The 23591-nt window shown below is 41.3% G+C and overlaps 1 protein-coding gene across 4 annotated transcripts in view; it reads left to right on the top strand.

Annotated features, from left to right (window-relative positions):
• MCF2L2 (MCF.2 cell line derived transforming sequence-like 2) overlaps positions 1–23591 on the top strand; it is a 503791-nt gene that overhangs the window by 90711 nt on the left and 389489 nt on the right. For 3 of the 4 annotated variants that reach the window (XM_056565304.1, XM_056565303.1, XM_056565301.1), the window contains exons 4-9: positions 9381–9471; positions 11608–11727; positions 13265–13381; positions 15295–15444; positions 15939–16063; positions 17255–17369. In XM_056565304.1, coding sequence (XP_056421279.1) covers positions 9381–9471; positions 11608–11727; positions 13265–13381; positions 15295–15444; positions 15939–16063; positions 17255–17369 — 718 coding nt within the window. The remainder of the gene's footprint in view (positions 1–9380; positions 9472–11607; positions 11728–13264; positions 13382–15294; positions 15445–15938; positions 16064–17254; positions 17370–23591) is intronic. The other variant, XM_056565302.1, reaches the window with a different exon arrangement.

Raw genomic sequence — 23591 nt, 5'->3', positions numbered from 1 at the left:
TGGAAATATTCCCACTTCCTGGATACATAGTGGGATGATGCAGCTACTAGCTGTTAGGATCTAATTGCATTTGTTCCAGGAAACTTCTATTGCCCCACATGCATTTTGTACAGCAGTGAAATCCACTAAGTACTTATTGTTAAAGAAAAATCGGAGCACCTGCACAATTCGTGTTTCAAAGAGTAAAGCAGATTTTTATTATTTTGGCAAAATTATGATATAATAGATTATCTGTTATCATTTGGATATGAAACCTAAGCACCGATAACATACTAAGTTAAAGGGGTACTCCGCTGCTCAGCGTTTGGAACAAAATGTTCCGAATGCTTAGAGCCACCACGCCCCCTCCCATACACTTGCATTGAGAGGGCGGGGCATGATGTCATGAGGGGTGGAGCTATGACATCACGAGCTCCTGGCGCCGGCTCTAAGTATTCGGAACATTTTGTTCCAAACGCTGAGCAGCGGAGTACCCCTTTAAGCAATGAGCTGTTGTCTGAGCAAAGTCAGTTTAACTCAGCCATCCCAATAATTATATTGGTCTGGTTCAGAGCCAAAATCTGTGCATGTTACTGACATCAGTAAAACCATTAGCTGATATGCAGGCTGAGTCATGAAAAACAGCCAAATGTTTCCTACAATATTCGCTTCCTGACACCTGCTACCTCCCATATTAATTATATATGGTAAACTTTCCCATGTCATAGTTGATGTATGCAAATAATATTTACTGGTTTCTTCGTATAGTTCTGAACCCTGCCACAGAGATTTTCCATAAAATTAAAATACAGTACAAGATTTGTGCTAAAGAAGTAAAATAAACACATTTTGTTATTCTGCAGAAGTAGAGGCATTCTGAATTGCATAGCACTTCCCTGTCTGTCTGTCTTTCATTCGATTGCAGTTTCTATATTGGTTACAGTGTCATAATTCTGCTAACAAGTAAGGCCCGTGCTTCTGTCAGCCATGTTTACCTGATGAGGCCCCCTGCTTTGTATTAACCATTAATATCTACACAGTTTTCTGTATAGTACAATGTCAAATGAAAAAGTGAAAATATACGGCATAGCATCAATATAGTCCAATATGTTTTATACATTTTTATAGTGAGACAAACAAGAATGGCAGTCAAGAGTCGCTATATTTCTACAAGATTCCTCCCTTATGTCTATGAGTTTTATTTGAATTAAACCAGCAAAAACAACATCACTAGCGAAACTCAGCAGTAGTTACTAGAAGTGTGAACTTACAGTGGGGAAAAAGAAAAGTATTTAGTCAGCCACCAATTGTGTAAGTTCTCCCACTTAAAAACATAAAAGAGGCCTGTAGTTTTCATCATAGGTATACCCCAACTATGAGAGATATAATGAGGAAAAATCCATAAAATCACATTGTCAGATTTTTAAAGAATTTTTTTGCAAATTATGGTGGAAAATAAGTATTTGGTCAATAACAAAAGTTCACACACTGTTGCTGATATTTTGGTCCATTCCTCCATGCAGATCTCCTCTAGCGCAGTGATGTTTTGGGGCTGTCGCTGGGTAACACGGACTTTCAACTCCCTCCAAAGGTTTTCTATGGGGTTGACATATGGAGACTGGCTAGGCCACTCCAGGACCTTGAAATGCTTCTTACAAAGCCACTCCTTCGTTGCCCGGGCGTTGTGTTTGGGTCATTGTCATGCTGAAAGACCCAGCCACATTTCATCTTCAATGCCCTTGCTGATGGAAGGAGGTTTTCACTCCAAATATCACGATACATGGCCCCATTCATTCTTTCCTTTACACGGATCTGTCATCCTGGTCCCTTAGCAGAAAAACAGCCCCAAAGCATGATGTTTCCACCCCCCATGCTTCACAGTAGGTATGGTGTTCTTTGGATGCAACTCAGCATTCTTTTTCCTCAAAACACGACAAGTTGAGTTTTTACCAAAAAGTTCTACTTGCTCTCTAGCAAACTTCAGACAGGCCCGGACATGGACTGGCTTAAGCAGGGGGAGACTTCTGGCACTGCATGATTTGAGTCCCTGGCTACTGATGGTAGCCTTTGTTACTTTGGGGCCTGCTCTCTGCAGATCATTCACTAGGTCCGCCGTGTGGTTCTGGGATTTTTGCTCACCGTTCTTGTGATTGACCAACCGGACTTCCCACCTGGGGCTTCCTCTGAGGGTGCCTTTCTTGGCACCTCAGGGGCTCACCCCCTCCACTTTTGCCACATTCTAGCTACGTGCCAGCTTAAATCCCTGGAGACCCTGCTGATGAAGAGGCCGTCCACTAGACGGGCCTCCTTCGCCTATCTTCAATTGTGTCACCTTTACTGACTCCATTTGAGCGTCTTTGTCTTGCCTCATCATACCCTAGACACTCCATCTCCATTCTCCACGACATGTTACTATCCCTTAGATCCCTATCCCTCCTGGCATATTGCCGTGCTTAGGAAGCTGAGCTAGGTAAAGCGTTCTCCTTGGAGGACTGGGCCAGGTGTTTTTACCTGACTCATAAAGCAGTGATTGCCACTAAAGCGCAGGAACCTGCTACAAAATTATGTTCCGCTGGTACTGTGTGCCAGTGACCCTTCATTGCTGATACCCTTCAGTTTCAGAGGCTTGTTGGCGGTGTGGGGATGCAGTGGGTACGATGATGCACATCTGGTGCGATTGCCCCGCTTTGGCTTCATTCTGGCGCACAGTCTTACAGGTTATTTCGGAAGTGTCAAGCGTTCATGTCCCTCATATTCCTGAGGCTGCCTTGCTTTTCATGTTCCCCATGGCGCAACCGAGTTACAAGCGGTGTTTGGCGCGGCACCTACTTCAGGCTGCGAAGACGGTCATCCCTCGAAGGTGGAAGTCTACAGACCCTCCCACCCTTGAGGAATGGTTCGCAGAGGTCGCCCACACTCGCCATATGGAGGAATTAATGACTGTCCTCCCGGCAGATGCCACTTGTATAGCTACCACTTGGCTTCCATGGTCACAATTTTGCTCCTCCCATAGGTATAGGTCCCTGAGATGGCTCTTCTATGTTTGGGCAGCTGTGTTGTCCCTTTGCAGTTCTCTCCTTCCCTCAAAGGAGTCATGCCTCCTGTCGGCTCTCTACTTTCTGGTTTGTGTTTCTCTTCTTTCCATCCTAGGCTCCTGCCTTCCCCCGGTTCTTCTCCCTTGTGTTTTCTCTCTTCCCTTCTCTATTTTGTTTCCCTTTTTGTTGTCTACTGTTTGTAGCAATGTGCTTGAGTTTTTTATCTTTTCTTCTAAGCTCTAACATCTGAGCATGTCGCCAGCCCAGAAAGACCAGATGCCCTGAGTGTACCATCGTCTGGGGGTGCTAAGTATACCTGCTGCTGGGGTGCCATTACACTCCACTAGCCTTTTCCTATATCTTTGAATATCTTGAATACTTGCTGCTGGGGTGCTAAGTATACCTGCTGCTGGGGTGCCATTATACTCCACTAGCCTTTCCCTATATTTTTGAATATCTTGAATATCTATGCTAGCTATCTAACATTTTTGTCCCAGTCTGTGATTTAATGGCTATACTCAATATACCTGCCAGCCTAGGCATTTCTTGTATTTATGTTTATTCAGTGGTAGCTCCTATCGCGCTGCTATCATTGTGTGTAGTGCACCCATCTACTAATGCACTAACACTAAGTCACCCCCTGACTTATCTCTGACCAATCACAACTATTTCATGGTACCTATGCATATATTTTTCTGGTAATGGTTAATGGTGATATTGTCTATTACGTCACCACTTGTATTTACTTCAATAATCCAGAGTACTTAGGTATGTGTATATTTTTGCATCTATATCTATGCTAGCAAATTGTGCAAGGAAAAACAATATCTCTTTGTTGTTCGTGTACATGTCTGTAATAAGTAAACATCATGGCTATTAACAGCCTTTACTCTGCATAAGGGCACAATTTACTATATGTGGCATACCTCATGCACCTAGTGTACATCCCACACTAGGAGGGCAAATTTGGAGGAATTAGCTACTATCTGGGTCTGTTACGCTGCGCTCTTAGGGTATACTTGGCCATCATAAGTGCCCTGCCTTTTAAATTGGTGCTATCACTATCACTAATGTCTATGTTTGGTGCCACGTTTCTCCCTGATGATCCTGTTTAAATTTGACAGGTGAAACGCGTTGGAGTTGGGTTATTATATATATTTTTCTGATTGTTTTTGCACTATTGTGGTTACCACACACACTTTGTTTTTTGGAGCCCTGGGTTGTGCAGCCCTATCCCCTTCTATCTATTGTCTCATTTTGTTGTTTTTTCCCCTCACTTAGTGAGAGCAGGGAACGTCACCGTGGTTGAGGCCACCCTGTTAAGGAGGTGGGTCCCTCAAAAGGCAGGGAAAGAGGGATGGGTTTATCTATTATAGTGGGCACATATCCCTCCATCTCTCTAATCCCTATATCATCTCATTGTTGAATAATTATACATTTACATCTTCTAATACAGGAACTTAGTCGCTCCTATCTTAGATTATCCATCTATATCTACTATAGGCGTGGTTCATCCATCTATTTTTGGGTCTGCACACCCCCGGGCTCCCTAGCACTATTAAGTACAAATAGCACATATCTTAGTTCTATTGTCATCTTCTAATTTTAGTCTGTAGTACATTAAAAGTTATATTTTAAATAATATTCTGTATTGATCATGAGGACGAATACTCGGTGACTCTTCTAAGCTCTAAGTGTTAGGGATGGGCCTCCTGCCAAGCTCGTCTCCTGTCTGGCTTCCTGGCCTGTAGCTATATGCACCTAGTGCTATCTGATATACTTGTCTAGTTGCCCTTCCTACTGCTCTCATTGCCATCCCTACCCCTTCTCTATATACGCATTGTTATCGTTATGTATTGCCTCATTTTGGTTGTTATAATTATGTGTTTGTGCTCTTTGGCCTACCCTGGCCAACCTTTATTTGTTTGCTTATTTTATTGCAGACCTTGTATGTTTATTGCCTCCTTGTCTTTCAATAAACAAAAAAAAATCAGACAATGTGATTTTATGGATTTTTTCTCTCATTATGTCTCTCATAGTTGAGGTATACCTATGATGAAAATTATGGGCCTCTCATCTTTTTAAGTGGGAGAACTGACTAAATACTTTTTTGCCCCACTGTACATTAAAATATCAGGGAAGTACAGGGTTAACAGATTGTCTGTATCACTGATAGACTAGATCCATTTATTAGACCATGGCATGTTAGCTTTCAGGGTATGAGCACAGTCTCTAGACATATGTTACATTACAATGATTATACCCAGCATTTTAAACTGAAAAAATGGTGGTGCACCATAAAACATGGGAATGTGAATGGTAAAGAGATAATTGCTAAGAAAAAGAGAAGAGAAAGTTAGCAGTAGAAAAGATGACAATTGAGGACCAGGAGCAGTGCCTATAGAGACAGACCATGCATCTGATATAGGGAACAAGGGAGGGGGGGCCTGGTCCTGCTAGGCTTGCTGAATGGGACACCGCTGCTAGAAGACCCCTTTAAAAAAAGAGATTGACTAAAACTCATAGGGGGAGATTTATCAAAACCTGTCTGAGGAAAAGTTGCTGAGTTGCCCATAGCAACCAATCAGATCACTCCTTTCATTTTTCAGAGGCCTTTTCAAAAGTGAAAGAACAAATCGGATTGGTTGCTATGGGCAACTCAGCAACTTTTCCTCTGGACAGGTTTTGATAAATCTCCCCCATAGTGGTGCACATAAAGAACGATAGACTGATTTACTTTGGAAAAATTTGCAGTAAATCTAATGTACGCACTTAAATGCAAGTACAAACAAGATGGGAATTTCCAGGCATGATATCGCTCAGGAAGGAGACAGGTTCTGTGTCTCAGAGATGAATGTGCTTTGGTCCCAAATGTGCATATCAACCCAATAACTAAAGCAAAAGACCTTGTGAAGATGCTGGCGGAAGATTGTGTTATTATCCACAGTGAAACGAGTACTGTATCAACATGGGCTGAAAGGCCACTCTGCCAGGAAGAAGGCTTTACTCCAAAAGAAACATATAAGAGCCAGATTAATGTTTGCAAATGCACACAGGAACAAAGACCTACATTTTTGGAGACATGTCCTGTGGTTTGACCAAACTTAAAGGGGTTCTCCGGTGCTTAGACATCTTATCCCCTATCCAAAGGGTAGGGGATAAGATGCCTGATCGCGGGAGTCCCGCCGCTGGGGATCTTGCACGCGGCACCCCGTTTGTAATCAGTCCACGGAGCGTGTTCGCTCCGGGTCTGATTACCGGCGACCACAGGGCCGACGGCGTGTGACGTCACGCCTCCACCCCCGTGTGACGTCATGCTCCGCCCCTCAATGCAAGCCTACGGGAGGGGGCGTGACAGCTATCTGCACCTGTTGCATGAATTAAAGAGTTCAACCCACTGAGCGCACATCAAAGATCTCCATTTCCATCACGAGCATCCAGCCGCAAGCAAGTGTGCGAGGGTCTGACACCCTATCGAGTGAATACCGACATCGTAGACCACTCGCATAGGAGTCTCCTGCCGGAGTTCTCCTCACAACAGGCTCGCAAAGATCATTCTGTCTCTCCACTGCCGGTAACTTAACAGCCACTGCAGGACTCAACATCTTCGGCCCGTCGCAGCACGGGATCAGTTACCCCGGTGAGAGCCATCTATTTTCGGCCTGTCACAATACGGGACCAGCTGATGCCAAGGTGAGAACCATCTATTCCTATTAACTAGGGACAGCACAGTCTAAAATTACTACCAAGACTGACTTTTACAACATATTTTTTTAGTGCTGGATTATCAGTTCATTCCGAACTAAAAGCATATGCTAATAATATATTTTGCTGGCTTACTACTAATTAATAGTTGTTTTACAACATTTATTATAATACTGCCCAATGGCAGTATAATGTACTATACAGGTATTATTGCTCTGAATAAGATGTTTTATATGTCTAGTCTTTTTTAAATTGTATTTCAATAAATTTCTACATTTTTTCAAAACATCTGTTTTCAGTTATTTTCACTGTGTACCCAGTAGGGTGGTATTCTTGAGGTGTGGCTATATTTAAATTTTTGATTATTTATCATTTTGATCGGTGGGGATCGATCTATTAGCCACATTCAAACTCGGATATCTGGTTGTGAGCTGCACACCTGTTTTATTTATTAGCATACAAAACTCCTTCATTGCGCAGAAAGACTGACTTACATATTTTTTTAGAACTATCATGCAGGACGCGGGGGCGACTTCTGCTCTCCCCATGAAAGGGGTGTGTCGCCCTCTGCACGAAGCGGCAGCTGACATGCCCCTTCTGTGTATCTCTATGGGAGAGTCGGAGATACAGTGTATCTCCAGCTCTCCCATAGAGATACATGGAGGGGGCCGGTCAGCTGCCATTTTGTGCGGGAGTTGACAGACTCTGTTCCTGGGGACTGCCGAGATGCTGTGCAGGAGATCATGGGGGCCCCAGCGGTCAGACCCTTCGTGATCAGTCACTTATCCCTTATCTTTGGATAGTTGATAAGTTGTCCTGTGTGATAGTTCTCTTTTAAAGCGAATGTGACAGCAGGGTCTCCCCTATTACCCTGCTGGTACTGGGTAATATTGTGGGTAACGCGGATCACAACAGTGTTTTTATTTTTGCATAAGTTCAAGCATTTAGATCTGACAACATAGAAATATACAAATTAGCTTGTTTGGTGCACTGGGGGCTTTCCCCAGCCCCTTAGTGCACTGCTATGCCTCCCCGGCCTGTCGAGTAAGAATTACCCAAATGACCTCAGAAGTGACATAGCTGCCATGCGCTGTGAGATCTTACTGCTCAGTCTCACTGCACAGTGCACCCAACATACTAATTTGCATATTCCTACTTTTGTCCACATCTCCTAAGCAGCGCTATGTAGACAAATCGAAAAACACCATTGGGATAATGATACAGATCTTCAATTCCTCTAAAAAGCCATAGATGTGAAGAATAAAATTTGGTCTGTCTGCAGCAGCCTTTACAGGGAGCTATTGCAAAGCTACAATTCCCAGCATGCCCGGACTTTGGCTGTCTGGGCATGCTCGGAGTTATAGTTTTGCAACAGCTGGAGGCACGCTGGTTGGAAAACACTGATCTAAAATATTATCCCCAACACACATATATACCGCAAGTGCTATAGCTTAACTCAAATGGAAAATTAAATGTTCCAGTGTTTTTAGGTTCATTAAAATTTGTACCGGATAATTTATTGTTGAACAAAAATAGAAATATTCCCGCAAACAAAACAAATGACTTGTCAACTGCTAATAAAAGTGATGGCTCTTGGTCGGTGGAGATGTAAATTATACAAATACTAGTGCACCTCAGGGGTAATCCTGCTGCTCTGGTAATACGTGAGAAGTTCCATAGCTGAAATTCTGACAAGGAGTTGGATTCCTGCAGAAGATTAAACTGGTTGTCAATGAGACAGAGCTTATGTCCGCAGAAGTTTTCTGCAGACATGGGCGTCAGTTCCGGGCTAGTTTTAATGAAGGGAATCCACTAAGAAAATTCAGCAAACAAATTCCTCAGTGTGAATATACCCTAAAACTGCAGACTGCAACAACTGAGTAATCACTACGACAAATTCTTCAGTTTTTTTTTTGCAAAAATCACAATATTTTATACAGTACTGTATTTCTAAATGTATGAATATGTAGATGTTCAGCTATCACTGCCGGTTCTCTACAAACTTGCATGCTTTGGTCATGTGCAAATATATTTCACTGAGGATAGTAAATAACTTGAACAAACATTACGGATTTCTGCAGCATCAAAGAATCAGGCATGTTCAAATCCAACTCTTGTTCCATGCATGCTGCCTATAGGCGAATACTACCAACTGTGGTCTAGTTTTAATGGCCGACTTTAAATGTGTATGTTCTACATGTTAAACCTTTAGGTTTTACTTTTTTGTCAGAACGCATCCCCAGTATTAAAGGGATATTCCGCCTTTATGCATCTTATCCCCTATCCGAAGGATATTGGATAAGGGTCCTGCCGCTGAGGACCCCCGCAATCTCGGTGCAGCCCCTGGAATTCTGTGCCGGGCGCTGCCTCCGAGACAGGGATGTTATGTCACGGCCATGCCCCCTCGTGACGCCACGCCCCCTCCATTCATGTCTATGGGAAGGGACGTTATGTCACTTCTCCAGTCTGAAGACGCAGCCCCGCATAGAATGCTGGTGCTGCAGGGAAATCGCGTGGGGGGTCCCAGCGGTGGGCCCCCTGCGATCAGACATCTTATTCCCAACCCTTTGGATAGGGGATCAAATGTTTCTGCCCGGAATACTCCTTACATTTCATTGATCCATATAAACCCCAACTTGTTTTTCTGTCTTTTTTTTACAGTCTTGAGGCTGCCAGCATTGGGTTTATCATCATTATAGACAGACGGAAGGATAAGTGGAGCTCAGTAAAAGCATCGCTCACTCGTATAGCTGTAAGTCCCCAATATGTCTGTACTTCATGTCTCTTAAGAACATACTCCAAAGAAGGGTAGTCGAAACATTTGTGGCTGGACTTCACTACCCTAAATTTCCAATTCCTTGATTTTAAGAATAGTTATTAGTTAGTAGTTATACCTGGGCGGATTACCTGCAGAATTTCCGCAGCGTATTTGCTGCGGAAAATCCGTAGCGGATTTTGCTACCTTTGAGTTCAATGCGTCCAAAGGAAAAATCTGAATTTCTGCTGACCCATTGAAGTCAATGGTAGCAAAATCAACTGCAGATTTTCCGCAGCAAATACCCTGTGGAAATTCCGCAGGTAATCCACCCGTGTGAACGTACACTAAAACAGGAAACACCGCTTAATACGTAGAGAGTTGTCTTTACACAATGGCTTAGTCTTGCTTCAACATAATAGAGACTGAATTGGCATCTGTGAAAAAATTACAATTCCTGTTTGCAAATTTATGGAAAATGCCTGTGGGTATTATTTACTCACCACAACCACTGATGAATTCCATGAGAGGTAGAATTTCTAAATTTGGGTCACTTCTGGGGGCTTCAAATGTATTGGTAGCTCAGTGGCTTTGCAAATGCAACATGACACATGAAGCAATCTGTGTTCCCAAAGCCAAATGGGCTCTTTCTCTTTCGGGCCCTGACATGTGCGCAAATTGTGGGGTGCTTTATCTGCCTTTACCCCATGTATTATTATTTGGGAAAAAAACATTTTTACAACAGAATACAAAAGAATTTATTGAAACACCTATAGGGTCATAAAGTTTATGACATACCTAGATATATTCTATAATTTTATTTTTTAAATCAACTGGCTCCAGAAAGTTAAACAGATTTGTAAATTACTTCTATTTAAAAATATTAATCCTTCCAGTATTTATCAGCTTCTGTATGCTCCAGAGGAAGTTCTTTTCTTTTTGAATTTCTTTTCAGTTTGACCACAGTGCTCTCTGCTGACACCCCTGTCCATGTGAGGAACTGTCCAGAGCAGGAGCAAATCCCCATAGCAAACCTCTCCTGCTCTAGACAGTTCCTGACACAGACAGAGGTGTCAGCAGAGGGCACTGTGGTCAAACTGAAAAGAAATTCAAAAAGAAAAGAACTTCCTCTGGAGCATACAGCAGCTGATAAGTACTGGAAGGGTTAAGATTCTTAAATAGAAGTAATTTACAAATCTGTTTAACTTTCTGGCACCAGTTTATTTAAAAAAATAGTTTGCCACCGGAGTACCCCTTTAGCAGAGTTGGGATTGTCACTGTAATAGTACCACAGGGGTAATGGCAACAAATCTGACTTGTTGCCTGAAACTGTTCTAGCAAACTCTGCAAAACAAAAGCCTCATGGTCTTTTTTTTTTTTTCATCTGAGCTCTGTCATGTCCCCTAACAGCAGTTTATGGCCACTTGTTTTATGATACACCTATGGAGTATTGCAGTACTCGTGAGAAGTTGCCTAGCAAATGTTGGAGGTTTTTTTTTCTCCTATATTCCTTGTCTTAAATGTTATTTTCCCAGTTTTACTGAATTCCACAAAACACCTGTGGGAGTCAAAATGAACAATACAGTTTACACTTCGCATGCACCTACTTGCCTAAGTGCCTTTTTGGTTGTGCCCATCTATCCCATCTATCAACATAGGCATGGATTTCTACAATATGACTTGATTCTTTGAGTCAAAGATCCTGCTGGATGCAGGTATAGGCTACGTTCACACGTACATATTTTTGCTGTGGATTTGCTGCTGCAGATTTTGCTGCCCATTGACTTCAATGGGTAGCAAAATCTGCTGAAAGCAAATCTGCAGCAGAAGATATGCACGTGTGAACGGACCCATAAAATGTTTTTTTTTCTGATATTTAACAAAAATAGGATGAGCATATAAAGTAAAAAAAACATTTACAAACCCTGGGACTGTTTTTCCAGCTCCCTCACCACTTCAGTGTCCCCAACTGGAAGTGCTGTACTGACATTCCAACAAAAGCTCCAAAAGAAGCTCCAGAAAAAGCTTCAAAAAATATTACCCATACATCTCAATGAAATGTAAAGATAGGGAGTAATAACACATTAATATTTTCATATCAGATTTATTCATTACTATTTTAATGTCTCTTAGGGAGCCTTTCCAGGGAATCTGCTGTTGGTTTTTGTTTTGCGCCCATCTCGGTTTATACAGAGGACTATTGCGGACATCGGGATTAAACTCTACAGAGATGACTTTAAAATGAAGGTACCGGTAAGCGTGTATTTTCATCTTGTGCTCATCTGCATGCACTCATGTGTTTCAGCTTGTGTTACCCTTTGTTATTTGTTCAGTTTATAGCAGTATATCATAGAAGATTCTACTGCCTCCTGCGTGCATACTTTGCATGAATCCTGTAAAAGGCCTATGGTGCCATTCATGATGTTCTTACATAGTTCAAACTCCATCTAGACAACTATAGAAATGATAAGGCATTAATAGCAAAGTGCATCATTTCCAGATATTTATTTACAAAAGCTACTAAAAAGCAGGTGGACCAACACAATAGTCCTGCTCCAGACCCCTCTGTCTTTACCTTACAGACCCCCTCTCAGACTCCCCTGTCCTGCTCCAGACCCCTCTGTCTAAACACTCCTGTCCTCCTCCAGACCCCTCTGCTCCCCACACACCCCTATGAGGTAGGCTGCAGTTGATGTCAGAGTTTCTGTTAGAATGGAGGGCAGAGGAGAAAAATACCAGGGATACCAACGTGACAGGTAAAAAGAAATTTTGCTTGTATCCGGAACACAGCAGAGAGTTCTGCACTGCATAAATCTGCTTTTTATCTAGTTGCTGTCAGTCAAATAGGGTAGGCAGATGCAAGCAGATCATGGGATGGTAATAAAGAACAATTGGGATGGACTTGTCTGGGCTCTTGCTATCTCGGGGGAACATGCCTTTGGGCACTTGAGCTTAATTTGCATATTAACAAAAAAGCTTATATCTTGCCAATGGAGAGTACTATTGAAAATAAAACAAAGGTATTTCTGGAATCCTGATGACTATCCCTATCTTATTTCATCCCCATAAGGACATCGGACATAAATGTACACCCTATTGCCCTGGTATTTAAAGGACAACTCCAGCAAAAACAAAGTTATCCCCTATCCACAGGATAGGGAATAAGTAGGTGACTGCTAGGACCCCTTGTGATCTCCAGAACGGGACCCTGGCTGTCAGTGAAGGAGTACGTGTCATCTACCCTCTGTTAATTTCTATGGAAGTGACGGTGATGCCCGAGTGCTTTACTCAGGTCTGTTCGGCAGTCCTCTATAGAAATCAATGGAGTGCGTACCGTCTCCCATCAGACCCCCTGCATCTCCCATCAGACCCCCTTCTGTGGATAGAGTATAAGTTATTTTTGGTGGGAGTTTTCCTTTACTGAACAGGGACGTACATTTATGTCCTAAGTCGCGGTCCGTCAATAAAGTGAGCACAGGAGCTACGCCCACTTCATAGACTGTAGACTGCTATCAGCAGCCATGCACTTACAGTCAAAAACTGAGAACTACAATCCTGCTATTCTCCATCACTAACCCCTTAAGTGCCATGAGCAACAGCTCTGGTCAAGAAATCTAGATTTTCCACCTTTCATCCATTTGCATGATTTTTCTATGTATGTACCTTTCATTTGGTAAATGTCCACATACATTTATATAAACAAACACACACACAGGCAAGGTGTTAACAAAATGAATTTTTAATGATTCTTACTAATTATAATTTGTTTTTCCTTCTCTGAAAACTACAGATTATTATGCTCAATTCTGTTTCGGATCTTCATGGATACATTGACAAAAGCCAGTTAACCTGTGAACTGGGGGGTAACTTGGAATACAGCCATGGTCAATGGATACAGCATAGAACAGTAAGTGATGGATATCTAGTGAGCGTTGGCAGGCTGTGACTTTAAAGATGAAATGTTTCATAAAATATTTTAGCAATATATATCACATATATACAATATATATATATATACAATTCCTTATATAGTGCAACATAGGCTAATATTAGAGAATAATGTAGAGGTTCTTGTATGCCTTGTGCTTACCTGTTTTAGCTGATGTGGCAAGCATGGGTTTTCAGCCATACTAATTTGTATTTCCATACTGAAATGATTTTGGAATGTTGTTTATATTTCCCATAAATCTTCTTACTTTGTATAGAGAGGTGGTGGAGTTTATCACTGCCATTCCCCTAATGAGCTCACCTGGTGATTTAATCTCCTGGCTAGACTCCAGCCCTCAACAGCCTAAACTGCTAAGACTGCTTTCACACTATAAAAATACTTCCGTTATGAACGCCCATTAGGAAATCGGCAGTTATACGGACGGTACAAAATCCCATTATAGTCTCTGGGATTTTTCCAATAGCCGTTTCAACCCGTTATCGCCCGTTATTAATAACGGCCGTTATTTTGTGACGGGCGATAGTAACGGGAGAATTAGTGCATGCACTATTTCTTCCGTTCATTTGCCCGTCACAAAATGACGGCCGTTATTAATAATGGGCGATAACGAGTTGAAACGGCTATTGTAAAAATCCCATAGACTATAATGAGATTTTGCTGACAACAAAATCGCACAAAAATGATCAATGGAAATCAAATTTATCAACCCATGGAGGTCTGGATATGGAAAACCACACTACATGCTGATCCAACTTTGATGTAATGTCCTTAAAACAAGTCAAAATGAGGCTCAGTAGTGTGTGTGGCCTCCACGTACCCATATGACCTCCCTACAACGCCTGCATTGGGCAGAAAAATACATGAAGACTAATTTTCAAACAGTCCTGTTCACTGATGAGTGCCGTGCAACCCTGGATGGTCCAGATGGATGGAGTGGTGGATGGCCACCTTGTTCCAACAAGACTGTGATGTCAGCAAGGTGGTGGTGGAGTCATGTTTTGGGTTGGAATCATGGAAAGAAAGCTAGTCGGCCCCTTTAGGGTCCCCAAAGGTGTAAAGATGACCTCTGCAAAGTATGTGGAGTTTCTGACTGACCACTCTCTTCCCTGGTACAGAAGGAAGAACTATGCTTTCCATAATAAAATCATCTTCATGCATGACAATGCACCAAATCATGCTGAAAAGAATACCTCTGCATAAGTGGCTGATATGGGGTTAAAAGGCTGCTATGGGGTTAAATGTGGTCTCCTTCCTCCCCTGACATCAATCCTATTGAGAATCTTTGGAGTATCAAAAGATCTATGAGGGTGGGAGGCAGTTTACATCCAAACAGCAGCTCAGGGAGGCTATTCTGACATCTTGCAAACAAATTCAAGCAGAAACTGTCCAAAACCTCACAAGTTCAATGGATGCAAGACTTAAGAAGCTGCTATCAAATAAGGGGTCCTATGTTAAAATGTAACGTGACCTGTGAAAATGTTTAAAAAGTTAAAATGTTGTTAAAAGCTTGATTGAAATAGCTTTTGATTTCAGTAAATATGCTGGAAACACAACAAATTAAAATTTTCAGTTCTTTACAACCTATAAAGTGTCTTGAAACTTACTGTGCGTAATACTTTGGAACAGTGCATTGTAAGTTTTTTGTGTTAAAAAAAATTACTGTTATCATTAGGAGGTTTGTTCAATAAAATTTGAATTGTGCTCTTAATAGTTAAAAACATGATGATTATGCTGACTGTTATTTACATCAATTATTTAGGTAAATGAGAAAATTATAATTTGCATAATAATTTGGAACAGTGTGTATAACTAAGAACAGAGTGTTCTTACTAGGTAAACTAACGTTTTGTGATATATATTCCCTGAAACAGGCCATTGAGAGCTTTGCTCAAGTTGTGAAAACTACAGCCCAGAATTTACAGACATTTGGAACCAGTCTGGCAGAGACAGAACTCCCCAATGATGTCATATGCACAGAGGAGCTTCTCCTGTCACATACAGAGCATCAGACCAAACTGAAAGTATGTGCTGCATGACTTCTCCACGCAAAACATGCCGTCTGTTAATTATTATGTTTGCTTAAAAAAGTTCTTACTATTATAAGACTACACTTTTATAAGACAGCATAGTTTGGGAACAGGTCCACTCCCCCGATGGTCCCAAAGGTACAAAATGAATACTGTGCATTTGGCTAAGGAGCTGTAAAACAATATGACTCGATGTCCATTCTGTTCATGATGGGGGCTGTGTATCTGTCTCCCCCAAAGCTGTCACTCAGTGGAGCCACAAGTCAACTTGTGAAATGTATAAGAGAAAAACTGGAGAGAAACCAATCACAGCTCAGCTTTCATATCATAACGAGCTCTGGTCAAATGAAAGCTGAGCTGTGATTGGTTGATGTGAGAAAAATCTCTCCAGTTTTTCTCTCACACATTTTGATAAATAAGGGGCAAATGTGTAGGTGGAAAAACAACATTGGTAACCGTTTTATAAGTGCTTGATATTTATCTTCCAGGATGATTTAAAACTAGCAGTGCAACAAGGTGGGACTCTGCTCTCATGTATAAAGGAGCCAGTGTCCAAAGACCCAAACTGCAAACTGACTGCGGATGAGCTGGAGAACATGGCTACTGTAGAAAGGTTTGTACAGTGCACACAGGCCTTTTCAGTTTAACACTAAAAAGACAAATCTCTGTGTGCAATCCAGTTACATATTTGTAGGAGTAATTTATGGAATGTAGCCAATTACATGTAAACAAGTTAACTGTCATTCAGCGAGTATGTGCATTTTTTCATCTTCTACAAATCACTATTGAAGTCATAAATATTTCACTACATATTGGGGGAGATTTATCACAACCTGTGTAGAGGAAGAGTGGTGTAGTTGCCCATAGCAACCAATCAGATTGCTTCTTTAATTTTTAAAGAGGCTTCTAAAAAATGAAGCCTTTTTATTTTAGTATAAGTACAAAGCAAATAAACACAGCACGCGTTCCAGTTTGATGGCCTTTCTCACCTGTTAATTATAGGCCATCAAGCCGGACAACAGTCATCCAGAGACCAGAGGAATGCTGGACCTGGGGGGACCATGAAATCACAAAAAAAGGGGTCGATCCTCCCCACTCATATAAGGGAAGTAAAGCACTTAAAGGGGTTATCCAGGAAAAATCTTTTTTTTATATATCAACTGGCTCCAGAAAGTTAAACAGATTTGTAAATGACTTCTATTAAAAAATCTTAATCCTTTCAGTACTTGTGAGCTTCTGAAGTTAAGGTTGTTCTTTTCTGTCTTAGTGCTCTCTGATGACACCTGTCTCGGGAAACGCCCAGTTTAAAAGCAAATCCCCATAGCAAACCTCTTCTAAACTGGGCGGTTCCCGAGACACGTGTCATCAGAGAGCACTTAGACAGAAAAGAACAACCTTAACTTCAGAAGCTCATAAGTACTGAAAGGATTAAGATTTTTTAATAGAAGCAATTTACAAATCTTTTTAACTTTCTGGAGCCAGTTGATATATATAAAAAAAAAATTCCTGGATAACCCCTTTAAGACATTACTTGCATAATGGCATAATGGGCACGAAAGTGAGAAGTTAATAAAATCTGGATAACCCCTTTAATGTATCATATGAAAATGTTTATGCTGTTATTTCCAAGCATTGGTCATAAATTCAGTAGATATACAGAAAAAAAGAGAGATATTATTTAATATTGTGACTTAAGATGAATTATTGTCTGAACTACGTAGAGTTTTCCCTGTTGGTGGATGATTTTAGTGTTTTCTGTTAAAATTCTGTATCTGCATAGAGACTCTTTACTCTATTTCACCAGGTTACTGGCTCAGTTGGATGAAACCGAAAAAGCTTTCAGTCATTTTTGGAACCGCCATCATCTGAAGTTAGAACAATGCTTGCAACTACGCCACTTTGAACATGATTTCCGAGAGGTAATTGAAATAGAATTCAGGCTCATGGGGGGAAAACCTTACATTACCCCACCTATGTAAGGCTTCTTTTAAATAAAATGGTGCACGCTGTGAAAAAATGTGGTACATCTTTGGTGTATTTTTGGTGCATTTGCACTAAAAGCTGTCAGAAAATGACTGCACCATTTTAAAAAGACCTCTAAGAGGTATTTTTGTGTTGTATTAGCTAGTCTTCTTAAATGTGCACTCGACAATCTCCACACCTCATGTTGTGTACAGATCATACAAACCAATGTTAAATATCTGGACTCACACAGACTTGGCAATGCACAATAATGGCAACTGACTTTGTAAAACGTGTTTTATGTAAAGGAACCTGTCATCAATATCACCCGGACTAGATTTGTAGTGTAGGTGACACTGATGACAGTGGTCATTTCTATCTGCAGATCAGTACCTCCGTTCATCAGTAATTACAGTTACATTACATTCTTTATGTAAGTCCATGAGATGCTCAGTAAATGGCATAATATCAGGAAAACTGAGCCACCCTGTACAAAGGGGAGCAAGTTGGCCGTTCACACTCGCCATGCTAATGTCTGCAGAGGATTAAAAAAAACTTTGGCCCTGAGTTCGTTAACTGATTATGATTTTCAGAAGCACCAGGGAATGACTGCTGTGAATGACCCGATTACAGAAGGACTCTTCCGTATATTCAAACAAATACAAAGGGGCATGATCTTTCATGTACAGCATTTTACTATTACCTAGTTATAACATACAGTGATTTGCCAATACTCCGACACAAGACAGAGTATTCTCATATTACTTAATAGAAGTTGTTAAAGCTCGGGCATTTACTCTGCCCTGTATACTCATCAGATACAATTGGAAAATAATCTTTTTAACTCAATCACAGAAAGAAATGTGGCAAGGAGTTAGTCTTTGCCTGGATGAAATATGGGTTAAAGCCTTGAACCTATATACACTCCTCAACATCAAAATTGCAACGCCAAGAAGGAAATATGGATATTACAGTATTGATATATATGTTAATGATATGCAAATGATGATAAAAATGAAAACAAAATATTGAAAACAACTCAATTTATTTATTTATACGCGACACAAACCTAGGCATGCTATCAATGAGGTTAGAAATGTGGCAATGAGCCTGCTTGGTGAACAGTGATGTTCAGTCTGCTTCCTCAAGAGTAACGCATCCACTCCTGTGCTGAATCTGAGGAAATGGGCTGAACATCACCTTGCACCTGGGGCTTGGGAACGCCCTGTGTGCACCAAGCAGGCTTACCATATAACAAATAACTGAAATTAAGTCTCACTTATTCTACACTACCAACAGTATAGACAATACTAAGTAAAACATTAAAATCCAATACAGGTAAAAATCACAAGGTCCCTAGTTTGATTAAAGGGGAACTCCACCCCTAGACATCTTATCCCCTATCCAAAGGATAGGGGATAAGATGTCAGATCGCTGCGGTCCCGCTGCTGGGGACCCCTGGGATCCCCGCTGCGGCACCGCGCTATCATTACAGCACAGAGCGAGTGCGTAATGACGGGCAATACAGCCGGAGCATTGTTATGTCACGGCTCCGCCCCTTGTGATGTCACAGCCCGCCCCTTTCAATACAAGTCTATGGGAGGGGGCGTGGCGGTCATCACGCCCCCTCCCATAGACGTGCATTAAGGGGATGGGCCGTGATGTCACTAGGGGCGGCGCCATGATGTCACGCTGCTCCGGCCCCTGTATTGCCCATCATTACGCACAGAGCGAACTCGCTCTGTGCTGTAATGATAGCGCGGTGCCGCAGCAGCGGGGATCCCAGGGGTCCCCAGCAGCGAGACCGCGGCGATCTGACATCTTATCCCCTATCCATTGGATAGGGGATAAGATGTCTAGGGGCAGAGTACCCCTTTAATGTACACTGTTTTTAATGTGAATACAAATTATGCACCTTAGCTTCATGTAATACTATTGTGGGATTTTGTTATTGGGTATATACACTTGTATGTGGACATTGATTTAGCACTTAGCAACAGCGTTTAGAATCTTGGTATATTTACATATAGGGATGCTCACAATGATAGGTATCTATTTATTTATTAAAGAGTACCTGTCATCAAACCATATTTTGTAAACTAACTCCCTAACTACTCCTAACACCCCTTTTGCGCTTAATTTTTTCCCCCAAGCTTTAAAAAGCTCTGTATCATACCTTTCCCCTCGCTCACATTGTGTGAGCTCCCTGCAGGAGAAAATGGGCGTTCCCCAGCAGGTGCAACATCACTGAAGCCTGTAAAAGCTGTGCCTCACCATGCCCCGCACGCAGTTCCTGAGTTTGGACTTCTGCAAGTCCGGTAGGAGACCAAATTAACTGTTTGACTTGCGTCAGGGAACAGAACAGTGCCACCTAGTGGCCGTTTTTTTAATCCCATTAAAACATAAAAAGGTTGAGAATTTCAACAGCAAGTAAATAGCAACATGTCTTATAATTACATAAAGAACACTATATTAAAAGTTTACTTTGGTGACAGGTACTCTTTAATTTATGCAACTAAACAATTATGCTGTTTTAACTACTGTTCCTTATTCTGTGTGTAATACAGTCATAAATGTTTATACATGTTTTTATACAGTTTATAAAGATTGATTACTGCTTTGATGAATTGAGTGTGGGGCTTATAGTTTTTTTCTGTTCTATAGGATTTGTTCAATAGGATTTATTTTACAGAGGTGGAGTAGATTGATCTATTAGTATTTGCTTGTAGTGTTGGTAACGTGGGATTGGTTCAGTAACAATATCATGGTAATGTGTATGTATAATATGTATGTGTTATTTGGTAAATGAGTAAATGTATTAAGAGATTTATGGTGAAACGTAAGTTGCACAGCACCACAGCAAATTTGTTTTTGTTTGTTTTTTTGTTTTTTATTTGTGGGGAAAAGAGCAAAACATATGCCATAGGACTTGTGCTCCTAATTTCTAAGGACCTCATCAATATATTCTGTATGATAATTTAGTTGTCTGAAGTGTACTAATTTTGGGACCTGGGATATGAATCATTTTAGGGGTCTGGGGTAAAGTGTCAGTGTTTTTTATTTATTTATTTTTTTACACAAATTAGAAAGCAAGTGTGTCCTTGTCTCAAAGGGATACTGCAAAAGTTGTACGCTTTTCACAGGATAGTGGACAACAAGCTGATTGGTATGAGTCTATCTACTATGACCCCACCGATCCCAAGAACATAGGAAAATAGCCCCCTGTATGTAACACAGCTGGCATGTGTGGCCAGCTCTCCTTTTATTCTCTAAGGGGCTCAATTTTTCTCTGTTCTTGGGATCATCCAGCAGATGGACTCCGACTGATACAGGACAGGATAGGGAAGAGCTTTTGGAGTAGGGAGTACCCCTTTAACTTTTACATGGAACTATTTGTTCATGCCAATTCATGCTTGAAGGGGTGTGAATTCATAATTTGCTCGGTGGCCCACAGGTAACAGAAATTATTGGTGTCTGACCACCTTGTTTTCCATTGTTCGAGGACATAAAAGGAGAACTCTAGCAACAGTTAATTTATCCCCTATCCACAGGATCTCTGGGACGGGACCCTGGCTCTCTCAGTGAAGAGCGAGTGTCATCTACGGCATACGCTCCATTAATTGCCGAGTGCTGTACTCAGGTCTTTTTGGCACTTCCATAAAAATTTATGGACACCGCGATCGGCTACTTATCCCCTATCCTATGGATAGGGGATAAGTACATTTTTGTCGTAGTTCTCCTTTAAGGGCTGTTACATTTTTTCAAAATACAGTTTATTATATACAGTAACACAAGTCCCAACGAAGGTCCCTAGTGCCAAGTACATATTTTTCCATTTCTTTATACGCACTAAGGGTAGAGTGCCGTATTTTGCTGCGGATTTTATGCAGCAGATTTTGCTACCCATTGAGCTCAATTGGTAGGAAAATACGCTGCATAATAAGGCACATATGACTCTACCCTAAATGCCTGCTACATGGATGTATACTTATCACTTGATTTGTAGACTTACTGATGAAAGATACATCTATGGTAGTAGGAGAGAAGTTAACTTGTGGAGTTACCGGTTTCATTCTCACCTACTGCTCTTTTTTCTAGGTACTGGATCTACATCTGATAAACCTGTTATATGACACTGCCCATCTTTCCTGATTGAAAGTGCTGTGTATGTACTGCTTACACATGTTAAATAGTTATTTTATTGTAGCAAATAATGAATCTGCCCTGGGTAATATTTCAGGATTTGAATACAAAGACAGTTGTACAGTCTGTATACTGTTTTAAATTAACCCCTTAAGGACCAAGCCCATTTTAACCTTAAAGGTCCGTCACGCCCCGCCCCCTCAATGCAAGTCTATGGGAGGGGACGTGACGGACCTCCCATAGACTTGCATTGAGGGCGCGGGGCATGGCGTCACATGGGGCGGAGTCGTGTCGTCACGCTCGTCCGCCATTGTGGTCGGGATCCAAAGCCTCCAGCTTTGCCGGTGGGAGGTGGAAGCCGTACAGGTGGGTGCAGCAGCCGAGATCCAGGGGGTCCCCAGCAGCGGGACCCCAGCAATCTGACATCTTATCCCCTATCCTTTGTATAGGGGATAAGATGTCTAGGGGTACGGAGTACACCTTTAAGGACCAGGCCAATTTTATTTTTGCGTTTTTGTTTATTCCTCCTCGCCTTCTAAAATCCATAACTGTTTTATATTTCCATCTACAGACCCATATAATGGCTTGTTTTTTGCGAGACCAATTGTTCTTTGTAATGAAACCTCTCATGTTACCATAAAATGTACGGCGAACCCAAAAAAAAATTTTTTAGGTAGGAAATTTAAATGAAAACCACAATTTTGCACATCTTGGAGGGTTTCGTTTTCACACTGTACACTTTACGGAAGAAATGACAAGTGTTCTTTATTCTGTGGGTCAATACGATTAAAATGATACTTTTATATTTTTGTACCGCTTAAAAAAATCTAAAACTTTTTATACAAAATCAGTAATCTAAAATTGCCCTATTTTGACCACCTATAAATTTTTCATTTTTCTGTATATAGGGCGGTATGAGGGCTTATTTTTTGCACCGTCATCTGTACTTTTTATCGATACCACATTTACATATATAAAACTTTCAGATCATTTTTTATAAGTTTTTTGGGGAATAAAATATGACAAAAAAAGCAGATGTTTTCGACTTTTTTTTTTTTTTTCGTTTACGTCGTTCACTGTACGGGATAATTAACATTATATTTTGATAGTTTGGACATTTACGCACGCAGCGATACCAAATATGTTTATTTAAAAAAATTATGCTTTTTGGGGGTAAAATGGGAAAAACTGACAATTTTCATTTTTATTGGGGGGAGGGGATTTTTCACTTTTTTTTAACTTTTTATTTTTAAATTTCCAACTTTTTTTTTTTTTTTTTACACTTATGTCCCCATAGGGGACTATTTATAGCAATCATTTGATTGCTAATACTGTTCAGTGCTATGCAAAGGACATAGCACTGATCAGTATTATCTGCTATCTTCTGCTCTGGTCTTCTCAATCTCAGACCAGAGCAGAAGACCCGAGGAGACGGACGGAGGCAGGTGAGGGAACCTCTGTCCGCCATTACTGATGATCGTAGCGCTGCGGGCGATACGATCATCTATTTTAACATGCGCGTTGCCGCAGATGCCATGATCTGTGCTGATCACGGCATTTGAGGAGAGTTGGCGGACATCCGCTCGATCGCGGATGTCGGCCATTGCCGGCGGGTCCCCGGCTGCTGATAGCAGCTGGAACCTGCCGTGTATGATGCGAGCACCGCTCCGATGCTTGCGGTCATACACAGGACATAAATGTACGTCCTGGTGCGCGAAGTACCGCCAAGCCAGGACGTGCATTTACGTTCGTGGTTGTTAAGGGGTTAAAAGTGTATATATTGTTAATGATTTAAGCAGGGTAAGTTAACACAACTTTTTTTTTAAGGCAAAGTAGCTATAGCAAGTTCAGCTTGTAATGTTTATGAGGTAATATCCCCTTACACTGCTATGTTATCTCACTACAGTTCTTTTTGTTATTTTGTTTCTATTGAATTGGGTTTCAGCAAGCTCCTGTATACACATTCCATAAGGCAGAAGGGGCCCTGTACCTGTCGTGCATCTTATATGTGTATTAGAATGACCAAGTGAAATCCT

Source organism: Hyla sarda, chromosome 3, assembly GCF_029499605.1.
Source record: "Hyla sarda isolate aHylSar1 chromosome 3, aHylSar1.hap1, whole genome shotgun sequence".
Taxonomy (NCBI): Eukaryota; Metazoa; Chordata; class Amphibia; order Anura; family Hylidae; genus Hyla; species Hyla sarda.
Note: the sequence above shows the minus strand (reverse complement) of the source record. Positions and strands in the feature narration are given on the sequence as shown.